This window comes from Mizuhopecten yessoensis, unplaced genomic scaffold (assembly GCF_002113885.1).
Source record: "Mizuhopecten yessoensis strain PY_sf001 unplaced genomic scaffold, ASM211388v2 scaffold8035, whole genome shotgun sequence".
Classification (NCBI taxonomy): domain Eukaryota; kingdom Metazoa; phylum Mollusca; class Bivalvia; order Pectinida; family Pectinidae; genus Mizuhopecten; species Mizuhopecten yessoensis.
Window position 1 is genome coordinate 945342 of NW_018407346.1, and position 21166 is coordinate 966507.

A 21166-nucleotide genomic window follows, 5' to 3' on the forward strand; every position below is an offset into this window, starting at 1 on the left:
ACTGCAGGTACATACCGTATCCCATTGCGTCTTTTCGTACAGACACTTCCCAATAACATCCCTTGAATTATATATAAATGCATATATATTAATAGTATATAGTGTAATCAAGGTAGGTTTGATGTCATAATCCTGATCTGGCCTTTTTGTATTTTTATACTCAGAACTCTTTTTTTTTATTAATCATAATTTTTCATAAAATTACGGCAAGGTCTTTTTTCTTTTAAAGGAATAAATTATCAATTCTACAGTTATGCCGTTTGAAACGTTTTAAATACAAAGTTACAGATTTTGACAGTGGTACGGGAGACTTTATCACTTTGTGCATTTTTGCATCATCCCAGGAAGCAGTTTTACACAAAAACAAATCATTTTTATATATAAACCATAAAAAAGAAACCTGGATAATTTCTAATAATTTTATTTGAAAGGCAAACAACGACTTCAAATGTACAAAGCTAGTTGTTATTTATTCATATTTGACAGTAAACATTGTGCGCGTTAATCATGATATTATAATGAGGTTATCATTTGTTTCACTGGTTTTGAAGTTATCCCACATAACTTTAAACAATGTAAAAAGCAAGAATGAATTATATATTTACAAAAATACAAATAAATGCATGTCGGCATATGACTGAACATTGTATCACAAGATCTGAATGAGATATTCTGTATGAACTAAAATTTACAATATGGCACATATTTAAAACTCATCATAGGCAAAATATAAAATTAAAAACAGAACAATGAAATGTCAACAACAGAACAATGGAATGTCCACAACAGAACAATGGAATGTCCACTTTACTGATGTCAAAAGGGATTTTAATGCTGCACTGAAGTTAAGTTGGTAGAATGAAGTCACTGAGGGATGGATTGAAATAGATTACTACTATTAGCAGTAAATCTGATTTAAAATGAAGGCGTCAGAGCAATGGCAGTGAATCGGGATGGGAATTGACAGGACTTAATTGAACACGTAGTATAAATGTAGGAACAGCACTGTATGCCCACAATAAGGTGGCGGAGCATTACAACGGAATCCTTAATGTATCATTTAAACTAGGATTTGAGGAAGCACCTTCCCCAGTAGTCTAGACGTTTTGAATTTCCACCCCACCCCAACCCCACCAAGCATCACCGATTAGTCATAGAACGACTAAACAGCTGTATGATGCAATTCATTATATTTTTGGCTTACTTTATCCATTGCCAAATAAAGGTGAAATCACGTACATTTGTTTGTGCGTGTAATACGTTCATTTTTGAGCAGACAAAATGACGATTATAAAAGTATTAGTAGGATAATAAAAACTGATGAGTTCAGCTGTTCAGATCCTTCTGCTATAGAAATTATCTAGCTTATATAAACGGACAGTTATGGAGAAACTTCTTTGGAGAGGATACATAGGCATGTATACAGAAGAACATCTCTGACCATGATAAACTCATAAATGAAGATGACCCTTTTTAAGACAATACCAATCATTTGTATTCTGCTCAAAACTGTTCAAATGATAACCAAAATCTCATCTTCATTACCTATTGATAATTGTCAATATTATTTTCTATTAATGATGGTGAATGCCATCTACTATTAATGGTCACTATTATCTTTTACTAATGATAAATAGTATTACCTTCTATTAATGAGTTGATGATCAATATTATTTGACTAACACATTATTAGCACTGTATGCCTCCAATAAGATGGCGGGGCATTAAAACGGAAAACGGAATCCTTAATTATTACAATTCATTTATCACTTAAACTACGATTTGAGGAAGCACCTTCCCCAGTAGTCTAGACGTTTTGAATCCTCCCCCCCCCCTACCCCCTCCCCAATAATCACTGATTAGTCTTAGAACGACTAAACAGCTGTATGATACAATGTATTATATTTTTGGCTTACTTTATCCATTGCCAAATAAAGGTGAAATCACGTACATTTGTTTGTGCGTGTAATACGTTCATTTTTGAGCAGACAAAATGACGATTATAAAAGTATTAGTAGGATAATAAAAACTGATGAGTTCAGCTGTTCAGATCCTTCTGCTATAGAAATTATCTAGCTTATATAAACGGACAGTTATGGAGAAACTTCTTTGGAGAGGATACATAGGCATGTATACAGAAGAACATCTCTGACCATGATAAACTCATAAATGAAGATGACCCTTTTTAAGACAATACCAATCATTTGTATTCTGCTCAAAACTGTTCAAATGATAACCAAAATCTCATCTTCATTACCTATTGATAATTGTCAATATTATTTTCTATTAATGATGTTGAATGCCATCTACTATTAATGGTCACTATTATCTTTTACTAATGATAAATAGTATTACCTTCTATTAATGAGTTGATGATCAATATTATTTGACTAACACATTATTAGCACTGTATGCCTCCAATAAGATGGCGGGGCATTAAAACGGAAAACGGAATCCTTAATTATTACAATTCATTTATCACTTAAACTACGATTTGAGGAAGCACCTTCCCCAGTAGTCTAGACGTTTTGAATCCTCCCCCCCCCCTACCCCCTCCCCAATAATCACTGATTAGTCTTAGAACGACTAAACAGCTGTATGATACAATGTATTATATTTTTGGCTCACTTTACCCATTACCAAATAAAGGTGAAATCACGTATGTACGTGTATTACGTTCATTTTTGAGCAGACAAAATGACGATTATACAGGTATTAGTAGGATAATATGAACTGTTGAGTTCAGCTGTTCGCATCCTTCTGCTATAGAAATTATCTGAACCGACCATGAAAAATGTATAAATAAAGATGATCCTCGGTAAGATAATACCAATAATTTGTATTCTGCTTATTACTGTTCCAATGATAACCATACTCTCATCTTCATTATTTATTGAAAATTGTCAATAACATTTTCTATTAATGAAAATTAAAAGATATTAATGGTGAAAGCCATCTTCTAATAAAAGTCACTCTTATCTTTTACTAATGATGCACAGTATTACCTTCTACTAATGAAGTGATGATGAATAGTATCTACTAACACATTATTAATGATAGACGATATTATCTTCTATTAGTAGTCAATATTACATATTATAAATTATTACACATGGAATGATGGTCAATAATATCTACTATCAATAGTTATTATCATTTAATAATAAATTATTAATGGTGGTGATTGTTATAAAATATTGATTAATGACAATTATACATATACTATTGATGGTGATCTATAGTATGTAGTCCATACAATCTACAATTTATTAACGTCAATATTATCAAACGGAATTGTATTACACTCGATATCTGGACTCAGAAATGTGGTTGCCGTGTCAGGGGACTCAGCATTACACAATGATGTCACTTCCTTTTCACTACAACTTCCTGTAGGTACAAACAGTTTTAAACTATTCTGAAGTGCCCGTTGAGACTGTTGTGTATTTATTATAGGATTATCAGAACCACATTCTTCTTGACTTGTTTTCTCTAAACATTTATTACAGTCACCGCTCCTACCGTTTGATAATCCTCCTACGCCCAGAAACCTATATATGTAATTATCAAGTTTTTGATACCTAGTTTGGTAGCCATAAAGGTCTCGGGAAGTACTACATTGACAACAAATATGTCCCATATCACAACTGTTGCGTCTTGGTGCACATATTGGCAATCTGTTCCTTAATCCAGAACGATTAATGTCTTCATATAAACAGCTTTTAAGATTAATATGTTTTAAACATTTGAAAATTTTATTTTTCGATAATGAACACGTGCGTGTTTGAGACGCACAAAAATCCAAAATTGTTATCCTGGAATAATCTTTGTGCTGAACTATGCTGTTGAACACATTTTCATTAACTTTGTCTGCTGTTGAAGAGCTCGGAATAAAAATCACATAATCACTCTCTTGTATGGCATCGAATTCCCCAGTTAAAACCCCTGAAAAAAAGCAATCAAGATAAAGGTATTGGCATTATATCAATAAGACCCACTTAAAATTGACAGTGTAAGTTAGAAGATATTCAACTTCGATTCCAATAAGCTTTTTTAATTTCTGATTTTATTGTCATTTAGATAACTACTTGTTTCGAAAATCTTAGTAATTAACAAATTACTTCAAAAGAAACAGTAGATTTAGCTTATTTTTGAAAGACATACATTAGAACAATACTGCAGGGATAAATTGATTTTGCATTGTCCTCTGATATATACATATACATATATATGAGGCAAAGAAGTAATTCCAACAGTGTGGACAAGTTTAGGTTGGCAAGTTTTTGGAGCGATCCGCTCCTTTTTCAAGACACAGTGAAACAGAACAGTTACATGTACATATACATCATATTACTAGAAGATAGAACTGATATACTATAATTGAAAATATAGCTATTATATAAAACCAATAGTCCCATCGGCTTAAGACAGCCGAAGGTAGCAATTAAGCTGAGATCATCGCGGACAAGGAACGCTGATGTAGAGGACCTATTCTTGCGCAAGATGCACTATCACATAAAGTGAGTTAACGAGAGATATCAAAAACGTGGAACATGTGCATGTGGAAATCTGGGCCAATAAATGTGAAAAAACTCAATTTGCTACGGAATGTCTCATTAGTCGCCTCTCAATTCTGCGGTGGATCTAACAGTCACAGCAGGGGGTTCACACTTAGTTGCCTCTTTTGGTTTGCAGGAATAATGCATGTAATTATCAAATAAGCGAGTGCAGGAGGAATGAGTAGATGAAATGGCTAAGATACTGTATGAATCTGCAAAATTAATCTGACAACGGCTGTTGGTCACACACACTGACATGAAGCAGCAGGCAGGCGAGATAGCAGACCAACTGTGCAGTAATGCATCATTAGGTCAAATGCCCCCTGGAAGGAAATCGAGCGGATGGCAACCGCCTATCGTTCGTTCATACCTCGAGGGTAGCGGGTTTGTAGATTGGTGATCCAAAACCGTTCTCTCGTACGTCGTTTCGTTTCATACCATGTAGGGCAATTTAGGTATTGAGGAGCCTTTCGCCGCAGCAGGGTTAGGTGTAGGTAGCCTGCTGCTTACCACAATATCTCTAATGTGTTTAGGTCTACGATATGCCAGTATAGGAGACTCTGGAAAGATCTGCCAAAGTTTCGCTGAAGATTCGATGATGCGCCAGTGCTTTTTAAAGATAGATGGAAGTGGCGGCATGTCTGGGTGGAACATGACTACACAAGGTACCCTTTGTGTTTGGGGTCTGACTTTGTATACAAGCATACTTGCCCTGTCCAGTACCCTCACTTTGTCTATTTCCCGATCTATCAAAGTACATTTGTATCCTCTGCCAAGAAGATGGGACTTTAACGCTGAACATCTGCGTTCTTTGACCCATACATATACATATATATATACATAATAAACATCGGTCCTCCTGAAAAAGCCCAAGAAGGCAGACAGGCCTAGCAGTCAGTCTTGTGCAATTGTTGTTTTAAATTATACTATATATATATTATTATTGTTAGTATAAAGTGTTTTGTTCCTTTTATTAATGCATATTATTTTAGCATTTGATTTGGGATTATTATTTATAACAACTGATTAAAAGAAAGTGTTTTTACCTGTACCCTTTGAATCGCAAGAACAGACAACACTAAGCAACGTGTATTCTCTTGCTATCCACTCCCGTACGTTATTGGCACATGTTGTATCGTCGTCACAGTGCAATATGCACACTTTCTTGACTTTTCCTTTGTCTAAAAATTATTTGAAAAAGTAATGCTCAGTTGTGTTTACTTTTATGATCAGAATTACATAGCATATATAATTCCCGACATTCAACATAACGATTAGATCAGTATATAAGTTTTGCTGCATTCCTTATTATGTTTCAGAATACATTTGGCATTAATTCCTTTCTTTTGACCTGTTTGAACAGCTTTAATTTGTTTCACATCTAAATTAAAAAATAATAATATACCAAAAATATTCAACGTATAAAATAATAAATACAACAATTACTGGGTTGCTATTAACAGCTAAGGTTATTTAAGGACGTGACAATTAATTGGACTTACAACTCGGACTTGCATGTGCAAAAGAGGAAATATTACATCGAATTGTATTTATATTCAATTTCAATCCTTCTGAATATATTGCTTCCCTTAAGGTTCAACAAGCACCCTAAACGATTATATATTCACCACAAATCGTAACCCCATGATAAACCATATTTAAAATCCCCATTAAAATTGCAAAATATATAATTATGTAATTTGAATATAACTCATTTGTACATGCCCTATTGAAATGGTCATTGCATTTCACCAGATTAACGTTGCAATAATAAGGCATTATCTATATTACGACCCAAATGAATACCTCGAAGAGACATATCATCTCAAGTTCATTTAAATGCTTAGGCCATGCGGCGCTTCATTTCTCTTTTACTCGCCGCGGAGAGGCATTGCGGCTTCAAATAAAGATAGATGTTGTGAAACCACTAAAATCATAGTATAATTGCATGGTAATATTTGTATATGATTAAAAATAGGAAAATACTGGCAATCATAGTATAATAATCTAGATCGATAAAAGGACATGGTATGACATTTTATGACATTCTGTAATGTTATAAATGTGCTTAATATGTTATAAATCTTGAAACTGAAAATTGCTATAATGTTTACAACTTGTATAGCGCTCCAGAACAGCATTACATGTTACAAAAGGACACTTTATATAAAGTGGTTGTATTTCTTAGAGTCCCAAGACCTTGGTTTTACATATAACCGCTAAAATATATTGCCCAGACATTATACTATAATTAACCACAATCATCTTGTTATGAGGATTTTACACCTCTTCACAGCTACATAAATATAAATTAATCGCCTCATGAATTATATGAAGACATAACCTTTGCTGCCTATTTACTGACTATGTTAACTCCCTTATGTATAATTTTACTAGCCCATGTACAAGTTATATATTTCCATATCACTTATGTAAATTCCTATTTTTAATTTGGGTATTTGAATATGATTTATCATGGGGTTGGAATTTGGGTTGACTATATCAACTCTTAGGGGATTTTTTTGATCCCTGATTAAACTCGGGACATGAGAATGACAAAAGCGCTTGACTTTGATTTGCCTGAATCATGATTAATTAGAGGTAGAGCATGTTTCATATATTTTTTTCTCCACATAATTACAGATTTCACAAACTCACCGATCAACCGTCCCGGAAAGGACATCCTAGACAATATCCAGATATGACACTTTTGACAGTAAAATATACAGATAAGTATAACAAGAAAAACAGAACCACACGGTACTGCAAACATTTCAATGTAGTCAAGGCTAGCCACTTGTCGAGTCTGCACTTCTGTAACATTAAAAGAAAAAGAAGCACACGCATTTAAATATACTACATGTAAGTATGTGATATGCTGGTTTGTGATAACTATAAGTTACAAAAATAATTTAAAGAAACATGCAGTTTGTCATGATATTACATATATTCATCAGTTGTCATCACAACTCGTTTTTGTCTCTTCATACTTGTACACTGTCGTGGGTATATTTTCTGTTCCTGGATCAAAGAACAGTAACCTCTTTGTTGCATTTTCCTTGTAAAACATTATACAGTTCTCTCACATTCCTTGGTGTCTCCTGTATGACAGCGTTGGTGGTTTGAATGGTTTTTCAATCAGGTGACCAATTTAGTTGCCCTTCTTTGAACTCCTTCGATTCTTTTGTCAATATACTTTGTTTTATATGGAAATGACACTCGCTAAATCAAGATGATTTCTAACTTATGATTTGTATAGCAAGATGAAAATGTTTTTGTCTATGATATGAAATGATCTTCTTTTGACTGCCATATACAATTAACTGAAGTAGTTTAATGTTGAAGAATTAACACCATGTTACCATTTAAGACTTAACCCCTATTTCCTATTAAAATGACATTTCTAAAACAATTTTTTCATGTTGGTATGTATGAATAGTAGAAAAGTTATGTATCACAATACGATAGTACCATTCACCTTCATCAGACAAATGACCAGTGAAAATATGTACGAGTTGGCAGTACTCTGTTTAATCAAAGTCGATTCGGATACGCTTTGTTAAATACCTGGGCCCGTATTCATGAAACCGTTCTCATGCTCGAATTGATATTCTGCGCTCAAGCATAACTTCTTGTTCTGGTGATAAATAAATTTGATGTTTGGTGATGATTTGGAAGAATACCGGGTATATCATTTTTATCGCTTCACACAATTTGAGCGAGTTACAAGAAAGTTGGTTTGGGCACATAATCTATGTCTGGGAATGAGAACGTTTTCATAAAAACAGGCCCTGGTCATAGATGTGCAAATTACAACAAAAATGACACTTTCGTCAAAATGCGAGCCCTTAAATGATATTGTTCTAGTTTAACCATATGTACACCACTACATTCAGAGTTTTGTATATTTGTTTCGAAGTTTAGCATTTACTAGTTTGCTCCAATTCTATTTACCGTTTAAGATAGAAAAGCTTCCCATTACTTCCTGTAGCTTTCCTCCGTAGCACGCTGTCACTGTGATTGATACCTTCATACCAATGTCGTCCTGGGTGACTTCAGGAAGGCAAATTTTTCTGTCACTGTGGGTGTAATATGAATATAAGAGTTTCATTCCTTTTGCCTTCAGCTCTTATTATCATAACATGCGTCCTATCTTGGGAAACACAGGGTAATGATGCATGATTACAGAAATGTTAGGCTTACCTTAAGGTACCTTTTCTTAAGAAGATCAAGGAATTGAACAGTAAATATGTGCTTATCATGCGTTCGCCATTGAACACGTAAAAATCTCAGAAAGGAACATGAAGTCACAAATGGTATTATACAATTAATTGAATACTATAAAGCATATATCAAACATTGCAAATCTCAATTTATTTATTTTTGTCATTTGAAAGAGTTTTATTTGTATACAAAATAGGTTCAAAACTCTGTTATAAACGATTATTTTGCACATATATTAAACTATGAATGCATTTGTATACATACCTGTATCAAAATGAATATATTAATTATTTTGTATGCTGGTTAAACGTTTTGCACAAAAATAAAACAATTTCAAGAGTAACGTTTTAAAAGTATAACATTTCACAAACGACAATTGCAAAATTTTAAACATTAAATGATAACAATTGTAAGCACACTCACACACACACAAACATACACACAATTAATGTATGCAGTCATTTACCTTGTACAGCCCTGTGCATTTGAAGTCTTTTTGGGGATGCCATCTTTATAGAATTGAATGCTGATATTTCTTGCTGTGGCTTCACATCCAAAATCGACATAAAAGGACTTCGTGAAGGGTTGTCCAATTTTAACAAAGACATCATTAGGAAACTTGACTTCCGGCTCATCATAACCCAGTGTGCATTCTGAAAGATGAACAATATAGCTATTAATGAAGTAATGTGATAAATTTCATATTAATAAATAGTTTACTAACTTAATAATCAGTTTTACGTTTTAATAATGAATATAACATCTCATAGTAATTAGAATAACATTTTAAAGATGAGTATCACATCTTAATAAAAAATACATCTTCTAATCAGAATTATTACATGTGTTTTGATCAGTACTAAATATTTACTAATCGTTGTGACATATTTTCTGATCGGTGGGTCACTTTTATCATTTATACACAAGAGTTGGCATGAAATGTGCATAAACATATATATATATATTACACTTACTAGTCAATAATACGCACAGTAACAAAACCACCGATATACATTTACAAGGTAAATGACTGCATATATGTATTGTGTTTGTGTGTGTGTGTGTATGTGCTTACAATTGTTTCATACTAAACAGTGTTTCACAGTATTCAGTGTTTCATATTTATCAGTATTACACACTTATCAGATTTATACATTCTGTAATCGATATTTCATAATAATCATGATTACACATTTAGCAGGGTTATAGATTATAAAATCGGTACTTCATATTAATCATGATTACAAACTTATAAATGTTACACAATATATAATCGGTATTTCATATTAATAAGTAATTTACATCAATAGACATTACATATACATACGAACTAGTATTGTATACCTATTAATTGGTATTCCGTTGTACAAGACTACTTATAAGTATAACATGCTTACTGGTTCCATTTACTTGTATGGTTCGCTCATCGGTGATTTTGTTACTGTGCTCAGTGATGCATCTGTAAAAGCCCATTCGATAGTCGCGAATATTAACGATGGATATCGTCTCATTGGTAACATCGAGTGGTTTCCAAGACTTATCGTTGGTAAAATTGAGTGGTTTCCACATTTTAAGGTCTGGTGTGAAGAACCATTTCCGACTTGTTATGTTGTTTTCCTTGTCACAGCAATGAAGATAAATCGTCTTAAACTTTGGGTTTCCTGGTTGTACTTCTATAACTGAACACACAGGTTTGTCATAACCACCTGCAACACAACACATACATAGTGTATAAAACAAAGAGCTTGTTCAGGATCAACTACAGTGGGTTTCACAATGCTAATACTGGTTAACAATACAATTAAGGCGGTATGCTACCTTATACATTATAGCTGTTGTTTGTATTAAATTTTCCCCTAGGTCATACTCAACCTCAAACTTTACAATTTTAGAATTGTGCTAGAGTTATCTCCCTCAGATTATATGGTACCTTAGATGTTAAGAGCTATTTCCGTCAAAGTTCATGCTATGTTTTACAGTATATCCCATAATTGTGTTTGGTCGATATCTCTCAGGATTATATTACAGGCACGGCTAATATTGTAACCTAAAGTGTTGAGTTACATCTCTCAGGATCGTATGATACCGTAACACCTAGGTTTGTGTTAGATACATTATAATTATAGTACCGTAAATATTATATCATATATTCGTGGTAGAACTCCATGTATATAATACTGTAATTATTATCTATTAGATTTTTGTTAGAGCTATATCTGTCGGGATTATATGATTCCATAAATATCACAACCTCTATGATCATATACTACCGTAAATATTATGTAATGGATGTGGGTTAGAGTAATATCTCTCAGAATCTTAGGGTACCGTAAACACAATAACCAAACTTTGCATTATAGTTATATCTCTAGGAACATATGGTACCGTAAGTATTATAACCCAAATTTGCAAATTTGTGTTATAATATTTCCCAGTTATATTACATCATAAATATCATAACCTAAATTTGTGCTACAGTTACCTATATCTCTCAGGATCATATGATATCGTAAATATTAAAACCTTGGTGAACCGAACTAATCGTATGAGGGATAAAGTGTGTGAACATGTAAGTGAAGCTTTATAGACATGGGTTTACGAAATTAAATCTGAAGAGGGATGACCCAAAACATTTCTGTATACACCAATGTAACTGGTGCAAGAGATTTCGTTTTTGAACGCATGTACGAATTGTCATGACGATTGTCTAAAGAGCGTTTGTCAAGGACACGTTAGTACACGTACGTATGGGAAAAAACATATATAACCTCGATGGCTATTCATGAGAGCCAATTAAACTTTTAGTATTTTTTTCATAAGCTGTGCAAGTTCGTCAACTGGATAAAAGAGGAGGAGTTCATCACTATTAATCATTTTGAATCAAGTGTAAACAAAAAACTATTTTCTGTTCATGAAACTTTTATTTCTAGTAAATGTTGATCCAAGTTTTTGTTCAGTCTTTTGCGAATATCTAATCTTTGATTTCTGACTAACTTACCGGCTGTTGCACCATCCTTTAGTTTGCAGTAATGCCTCTTTGTAAAGCTCTCACAACTGTTTTCCTGGACACATGACGATTGAGGAGTTGTATGAACACAATGCAGAACCAACCATAGGAGAATCACGTTTGCCCCTGTAGCCTTCATCGATGTTTCCGGTTCGATCGTTGTTAAAGTTATGTCTGCATTATTAGCACATATAAAAAAGGAGAGAAAATCAAATAAATATAGCAATATCAATTTGCGCGTGGGGGTGCTGCAAGGGAGATGGTAATTCAAATTGTCATTGATATTCTTTGTATTTTTCGACTTGTATTTTTGCATTTAAAAAAAAAAAAAACACCTGTTAAATATAACTTTAATCAAAGTTAACTGATCAAGACATTGTACTTGAAATTATCACTGCAGAAACTGCACAATTTCACTGCGACTGTCAATTAGTGGGAGAAAAAAGGAAGAGCCGTGTTAATTTGTTTAACGCTATCTTCCAACTGTCATTGAAAAAAATAATTAAACTTGATCAAGCGACAAATTGCCGTATACACCGCGAAAAAAGCAAAACGGTAAGCGCTCTACTTATCGACCGAGGACGTCGCTTTCTAGATATTTCGACTTGTAGAATGCAAAACGCTGTTCCTTGTTGCCACGACAATTTTTACTACGGTCTGACCACAACTCCGTTTTTTAAATAAATGCACAATTATATGTACGGACAAAAGACAACCATCAGTGGTTATCCGAGAGAGTTTTTTCAGTACTTTCTGAGAAATCACGTTAACAATCGAATACAAATATATTTCAGCATGAACGCCTGTCGGTAATCTCGTTCTTGCGATCATGCCAAAATCGAATAACATAACTAAAGACCATAAGGTATCTGTGAAATTTGCGAAGAACGGATGGTGCTAATTTATATCCCAATTACAAAAAGTGACAGAGATATTGTGATCAGAAGTATATCATACTAATTTATATTTCCAGTAAAGTCAGTGTCAAAGAAATAGCTGGTCAGAAGTATATCATACTATATATATATATATAGCAAGTTTATATTTACAGTACAGTCAGTGTCAAAGAAGTATATCTGAAGTATATCATACCAATTTTCATTTACTGTACAGTCAGTGTCAAAGAAATAGGTGATCAGAAGCATATCATACTAATTTGTATTTACAGTACAGTCAGTGTCAAAGAAATAGGTAATCAGAAGTATATCATACTAGTTTCTATTTACAATACAGTCAGTGTCAAAGAAGTATATGAGAAGTATATCATACCATTTTTCATTTACAGTACAGTCAGTGTCAAAGAAATAGGTGATCTGAAGCATATCATACTAATTTGTATTTACAGTACAGTCAGTGTCAAAGAAATAGGTGATCAAAAGTGTATCATACTAATTTCTATTCACAGCAAAGTCAGTGTCAAAGAAATGGGTGATCAGAAGTATATCATACTAGTTTATGTTTACAGTACAATCAGTATCAGAAAAATAGGTGATCAGAAGTATATCTTACCAATTTTCATTTACAGTACAGTCAGTGTCAAAGTAATAGGTAATCAGAAGTATATCATACTAGTTTCTATTTACAGAACAGTCGGTGTCAAAGAAATAGGCGATGAGAAGTATATCATACTAACTTCTATTTACAGTACAGTCAGTGTCAGAGAAATAGGTAATCAGAATATATCATACTAGTTTATATTTACAGTACAGTCAGTGTCAAAGAAAAAGGTGATCAGAAGCATATCATACTAATTTCTATTTACAGTAAAGTCAGTGTCCAAGAAAAAGGTGATCAGAAGAATATCAAACGAATTTCTATCTACATTACAGTCAGTGTCAAAGAAATAGGTAATTAGAAGTATATCATATAACCATTTTTCATTTACAGTACAGTCAGTGTCAAAGTAATAGGTAATCAGAGGTATATCATACTAGTTTCTATTTACAGTAAAGTGAGTATCAAAGAAATAGGTGATCAAAAGTATATTACACTTGTTTCTATTTACAGTAAAGTCAGTGTCAAAGAAATAGGTGATCTGAAGTATATCATACTAATTTCTATTTACAGTACAGACAGTGTCAGAGAAATAGGTTATCAGAAGTGTATCATATTGATTTCTATTTACAGTAAAGTTAGTGTCAAAGAAATCAGTGATCAGATCATACTAGTTTATATTTACAGTACAGTCAGTGTCAAAGAAATAGGTGATAAGAAGTGTATCATACTAATTTCTATTCACAGCAAAGTCAGTGTCAAAGAAATAGGTGATAAGAAGTGTATCATACTAATTTCTATCTACAGTACAGTCAGTGTCAAAGAAAAAGGTGATCAGAAGTATATCATACTATTTTCTATCTACAGTACAGTCAGTGTCAAAGAAATAGGCGATCAAAAGGGTATCATACTAATTTCTATTCACAGCAAAGTCAGTGTCAAAGAATTAGGTGATCAGAAGTGTATCATACTAATTTCTATTCACAGCAAAGTCAGTGTCAAAGAATTAGGTGATCAGAAGTGTATCATACTAATTTCTATTCACAGCAAAGTCAGTGTCAAAGAAATGGGTGATCAGAAGTATATCATACTAGTTTATATTCACAGTACAGTCAGTGTCAAAGAAATAAGTTATCAAAAGTGTATCAAACTAATTTCTATTTACAGTACAGTCAGTATCAAAGAAATAGGTGATCAGAAGCATATCATACTAGTTTATATTTACAGTACAGTCAGTGTCAAAGAAAAAGGTGATCAGAAGCATATCATACTAATTTCTATTTACAGTACAGACAGTGTCAGAGAAATAGGTTATCAGAAGTGTATCATATTGATTTCTATTTACAGTAAAGTCAGTGTCAAAGAAATAGGTGATCAAAAGTGTATCATACTAATTTCTATTTACAGTAAAGTCAGTATCAGAGAAATAGGTGATCAAAAGTATGTCATAATAATTTCTATTTACAGTACAGTCAGCGTCAAAGAAATAGGTGATCAAAAGTATATCATACTAATTTCTATTTACAATACCGTCAGTGTCAAAGAAATAGGTGATCAAAAGTATATCATACTAATTTCTATTTACAGTACAGTCAGTGTCAGAGAAATAGGTTATCAGAAGTGTATCATATTGATTTCTATTTACAGTAAAGTCAGTGTCCAAGAAAAAGGTGATCAGAAGAATATCAAACGAATTTCTATCTACATTACAGTCAGTGTCAAAGAAATAGGTGATCAAAAGTATATTATACTTGTTTCTATTTACAGTAAAGTCAGTGTCCAAGAAAAAGGTGATCAGAAGAATATCAAACGAATTTCTATCTACATTACAGTCAGTGTCAAAGAAATAGGTAATTAGAAGTATATCATATAACCATTTTTCATTTACAGTACAGTCAGTGTCAAAGTAATAGGTAATCAGAATTATATCATACTAGTTTCTATTTACAGAACAGTCAGTGTCAAAGAAATAGGCGATCAAAAGGGTATCATACTAATTTCTATTCACAGCAAAGTCAGTGTCAAAGAAATGGGTGATCAGAAGTATATCATACTAGTTTATATTCACAGTACAGTCAGTGTCAAAGAAATAGGTGATAAGAAGTGTATCATACTAATTTCTATTTACAGAACAGTCAGTGTCAAAGAAATAAGTGATCAGAAGTATATCATACTAGTTTATATTCACAGTACAGTCAGTGTCAAAGAAATAGGTAATTAGAAGTATATCATATAAATTGCTATCTACAGTACAGTCAGTGTCAAAGAAAAAGGTGATCAGAAGTATATCATACTATTTTCTATCTACAGTACAGTCAGTGTCAGAGAAATAGGTTATCAGAAGTGTATCATATTGATTTCTATTTACAGTAAAGTTAGTGTCAAAGAAATCAGTGATCAGAAGTATAACATACTAAATTCTTTTGACAGTACAATCAGTGTCAGAAAGATTGGTGATCAGAAGTATATCATACTAATTTCTATTTACAGTACAGTCAGTGTCAAAGAAATAGGTGATCAGACGTATATCATATAAATTGCTATCTACAGTACAGCCAGTGTCAAAGAAATAGGTGATCAGACGTATATCATATAAATTGCCTTCTACAGTACAGCCAGTGTCAAAGAAATAGGTGATCAGACGTATATCATATAAATTGCTATCTACAGTACAGCCAGTGTCAAAGAAATAGGTGATCAGAAGTATGTCATACTAATTTCTATTTAAAGTAGTCAGTGTCAGATAAATAGGTGATCAGAAGTGTATCGAACTAATTTATATTTACAGTACAGTCAGTATCAAAGAAATAGGTGATCAGAAGTATATCATACTAATTTCTATATACAATACAGTCAGTGTCAAAGAAATAGGTGATCAGAAGTATATAATACTAGTTTATATTTACAGTACAGTCAGTGTCAAAGAAATAAGAGATCAGAAGTATATCATACTAGTTTATATTCACAGTACAGTCAGTGTAAAAGAAATAAGTGATCAGAAGTATATCCTACTAATTTATATCTACAATACAGTCAGTGTTAGGATAGCACAATTTATCATCTACAGATTATACTGATATACATGTAAAGACACTGTTATAAATGACAAATTACTTAAGGTTTATCCAGCAAATAACACTACTTAAAATCTACTCGACAATCAGTGATATAGAAACACAGGTGATCATCATTATATGGTCAGATGCTATATCTTCATAACAGGGAGGAAGTGCATTGTTCATCAGCAGATTTTACTAATGAAAAAAGTAATTGATCACAAGAAGATTATTCTAATTTCTTCCAATATTCAAATAAGTTAAAAGACAAAAATAATCAACAGCATATTGTTCTGAGTTACACGTACAGTAAAATCAGTGGAGGAGAAACATAAATTAATACCTTTAATAAAGTCAGTGAAAGAGAGACATAAATGATCACCAGCAACTTGTTCTAATTTATACCTACGGTACAATTAGTAAAAGAGATACATACATAATTACCACTAGCAACTTGTTATAATGTATACCTAACGTAATATAAGCGAAAGAAAGACACAAATGAGTTGCATGAGATTGATCTTATGTATACCTACAGTGATGTCAATGATTGAGAAACACACATAATCACCACCAGCACATTGTTCTAATAAATACAAACAATAGAATCAGTGAAAGAGAGATACAACTAATCACCACCAGCACATTGTTCTAATAAATACATACAATAAAATCAGTGAAAGAGAGATACAACTCGTCACCACCAGCACATTGTTCTAATAAATACAAACAATAAAATCAGTGAAAGAGAGATACAACTCATCACCACCAGGACATTGTTCTAATAAATACAAACAATAGAATCAGTGAAAGAGATATACAAATCGTCATCACCAGGACATTGTTCTAATAAACACATACAATAGAATCAGTGAAAGAGAGATACAACTCATCCCCACCAGCACATTGTTCTAATAAATACAAACAATAAAATCAGTGAAAGAGAGATACAACTCGTCACCACCAGCACATTGTTCTAATAAATACAAACAATAGAATCAGTGAAAGAGATATACAAATCGTCATCACCAGGACATTGTTCTAATAAACACATACAATAGAATCAGTGAAAGAGAGATACAACTCGTCACCACCAGCACATTGTTCTAATAAATACAAAAAATAAAATCAGTGAAAGAGAGATACAACTCATCACCACCAGGACACTGTTCTAATAAACACATACAATAAAATCAGTGAACGAGAGATACAACTCATCACCACCAGCACATTGTTCTAATAAATATATACAATAAAATCAGTGAAAGAGAGATACAACTCGTCACCACCAGCACATTGTTCTAATAAACCCATACAATAAAATCAGTGAAAGAGAGATACACCTCATCACCACCAGCACATTGTTCTAATAAATACGAACAATAGAATCAGTGAAAGAGAGATACAACTCATCCCCACCAGCACATTGTTCTAATAAATACAAACAATAAAATCAGTGAAAGAGAGATACAACTCATCACCACCAGGACATTGTTCTAATAAACACATACAATAGAATCAGTGAAAGAGAGATACAACTCATCCCCACCAGCACATTGTTCTAATAAACACATACAATAGAATCAGTGAAAGAGAGATACAACTCATCCCCACCAGCACATTGTTCTAATAAATACAAACAATAGAATCAGTGAAAGAGATATACAAATCGTCATCACCAGGACATTGTTCTAATAAACACAAACAATAGAATCAGTGAAAGAGAGATACAAATCGTCATCACCAGGACATTGTTCTAATAAACACAAACAATAGAATCAGTGAAAGAGAGATACAACTCGTCACCACCAGCACATTGTTCTAATAAATACAAAAAATAAAATCAGTGAAAGAGAGATACAACTCATCACCACCTTCACATTGTTCTAATAAATACAAACAATAGAATCAGTGAAAGAGAGATACAACTCATCACCACCAGCACCTTGTCTCTATGTTTATTCCTAACGTCAAATCAGTGAAAGAGAGACACACACATGATTCCTAACAGATTGTTATCTATTGAAAAATGAGTAATAGGGAGACACAAATATTTCAAATATACATGTATATATATACATGTGACAGAGAAACACTGATCACCAACGTTATTAATTGATATCATCAGTGACAGACAGAGCTAGGTGACAAACACACACAGGTGGTGACCTGCTGATCGTCCAGTACCATCAGTGACAAATAACATAATGCTATAATAGTGTTTTATATAATATTTACGGTAACGAACTGATTATAGATATCGAGTAATATGTGAAGTACATTTATTTAGTAATACTCCCTACAAGTACAGATTGAATGCTACTGTACACAAGTCAATGACACTTAAGATATACTCCATTACTAAACGTCTTTCGTACTTAAACACCCTCTGACCACACAGCTAACACATTTCAGCTAAAACTGTGATCATAATTAACTTATGATTACTGTAAAGTCATATACATTATATACGACACAAACACAATTTATATCTTCTATATACTTGAAAATTGTTGAAACATGCTGCCTTACCTGGATTCAATGCGTAGCAGTTCAGGTACTCTCCGTCTTAAGCTAAATTTAGGGATGGACAGTTGTTTGTTTACTTCCTGGTAGTTGGCGATAGATTGGATTATCTCCCTTGCATCAGTAAGTAATGCTAACTTTAAAATAACTTCTGAACCTCTTTGTAATTTAAACTTTTTTTGTACCGATAATACGATATATTATGCACGTTGATACCTCAACATTGCCTTCGGTTTACTCACCTTTCTAATATTAAGAATCGAGATCAAATTCTATCGTTTTATACAAAGTCGTGCATTAATGAAAATAATTAAATTACATTTAGCAACAACAGCTATGAAAAGGTTTTGGAACTGACCTATTTTTATACATATCAGAAAAAACCCCCAGAAAACATACTACAATCACATCGAAGGTGCTGGACACACTAATGTGATGTATACTTTATTATTGTATAGTATACATTATTATGACAGGTCTAGTTCATATCTTTAACCTTCGGATCAACATTTAGTAGTGTATATTATACGGTATTTATTTACAATGTAACTGAATAATACAGGTGACGAAGGAAGACAATTTAATGACTCGTGAACTATTCAGGCCTCGAAATCACAATCTAAGGCTCTAAACTAACCCGTTGTCAGTATAAATTAACGAGCCTTGTGGAATACTTTGCGTCGTGCCTTTGGTGTCAGTGAGGTACACACAATGTTTCACTATTAAGTCGGCATCATATTCGCGCTATGGTAAGGAGAGGCATATAGCCCAGGTATATTTGTGTATGTGCTTATTTACCCATACAAGTTTTTTCCACATTTGTTAAAAGATGAAAGAGATACACTTTTTTCAGTATTTTGACCTCGGTATGTAAGATATATGTGATATTAGATTTTTCAATTATTTTACAAAACATATATATTATTGGTTAAATATATGAGATTGATATCTAATTTGTCTGTTTATTATTTTCCTTCAGAGTTAAATAAATATCTCTTTAATTTTTGTTAGGTTAGGAGTACAGATTGTTTTCAGTACAAACGAACGCCCATGTACCGGTTTCGTCATCACATTAGACTAAACTGGCAACCGGTTTTTTTTCATTCAAATATATTTCAGGAGTTTGGCATATACACGAACACACATGCACCACTCATCCACTCACACACACCAATCATCATCATTATCATCCTTCTAACACTATCAGGAAACCTGGTACGTCATAATTAAACTACGTGTACTTAACTGGTATTTTTGACCTGTTAATATACATGTAGCTCGATTTATCGATGGTTGCTGTTCTGTATCTCAGAATTCATTTAGTCCGGCGATTATCAAGGGTTCCCCATCCTGACTGTTGCGGAAATTAACCATGGCTAACGCTGTTTATAGCTATTAAATGCATTCGTATCTGTAGTGACACTTTAATACAATTGTGGAGCACTTTACGTGTATTTTTAGTTTACATTATTCAATTAATGCCGACTACTACTAGCTAAATGTTAAGCGTATCATAATACATATAATTTGTGAATCAACTACAGAAAAACGGTTTCAGCCATAATTAAGACTACAAACCAAAACAGTGTATGTTAACTAATGTTTATTGTATGTTACAATGAAAGGATTGGTGCCCATTTTAATGCTTAAGCGAGTTGTAACCTATAAGCACGTTTGCAGAAATAAAATCCAGGGTAAGGTCATCTTGAAATGGGACCCTTAAATATCAACCGGTCCATGCATAGAGGGGTAGAGTTGGAGGGGCGAATTATGTTTTTTTTTTTTTTGGTGATTACAGAAAAACTGGAGCTCTGTTTTTCAAGACATTGATATGGTAGTTACAACTATATGTGTTCTTTTTGATGAAAAACTTTTGCAACCTACATTAAAAAGTAAGTCACTGTCGCTGGCTGGATTCAAAATGACCCAAAACAGATAAGAATGTTGAGTAAAGTCTTGACTAGAACACTGAGTTATATGTGATAGATCCTTGATAAAATTGATGAGTTACCCGTAAATCTGTGATAGGCATGTGGTTAGAATATTGAAAAATATTATATATAACCTTGAAAAGAATGCTAAATTATATGTGATAGACCCGTGACTAAATTTTGAGTAACATTGTAGATATGTTATAGACCCTTGGTTAGAATGTTGGGTTTATATGTTATAGACCCTTGGTTAGAATGTTGGGTTTATATGTGATAGACTCTAAATTGGTGTGTTAAATTATATGCATTAGAGTCATGATAGGAATGTTGAGTTTTATGTGATAGACCCTGTATTAGAATATTGAAGCT

At 32.9% G+C, this 21166-nt stretch overlaps 1 protein-coding gene across 1 annotated transcript; it reads right to left on the reverse strand.

Annotated features, from left to right (window-relative positions):
• Positions 1-413: 413 nt before the first annotated feature.
• On the reverse strand, positions 414-18961 carry LOC110454715. The gene is made up of 8 exons (XM_021504383.1): positions 18873-18961; positions 11782-11964; positions 10181-10489; positions 9250-9436; positions 8514-8638; positions 7218-7373; positions 5606-5740; positions 414-3945 (listed from the first exon to the last, which is right to left on the reverse strand). The coding sequence occupies exons 2-8, from the start codon at positions 11927-11929 to the stop codon at positions 3260-3262; spliced, it is 1746 nt and encodes a 581-aa protein (XP_021360058.1). The 5' UTR covers positions 11930-11964; positions 18873-18961; the 3' UTR covers positions 414-3259.
• Between the last annotated feature and the right edge of the window lie 2205 nt (positions 18962-21166).

What these genes read in the sequence shown, in the direction of transcription:
- LOC110454715 (XM_021504383.1), bottom strand. Translation starts at nt 11,929, where the DNA reads ATGAAGGCTACAGGGGCAAACGTGATTCTCCTATGGTTGGTTCTGCAT. An exon ending in AAAGGATGGTGCAACAGCCG is followed by an intron (nt 10,490 to 11,781) that starts GTAAGTTAGTCA and finishes GTTGTGTTGCAG; the next exon opens with GTGGTTATGACAAACCTGTG. An exon ending in CTTTCCGGGACGGTTGATCG is followed by an intron (nt 5,741 to 7,217) that starts GTGAGTTTGTGA and finishes AATAATTTTTAG; the next exon opens with ACAAAGGAAAAGTCAAGAAA.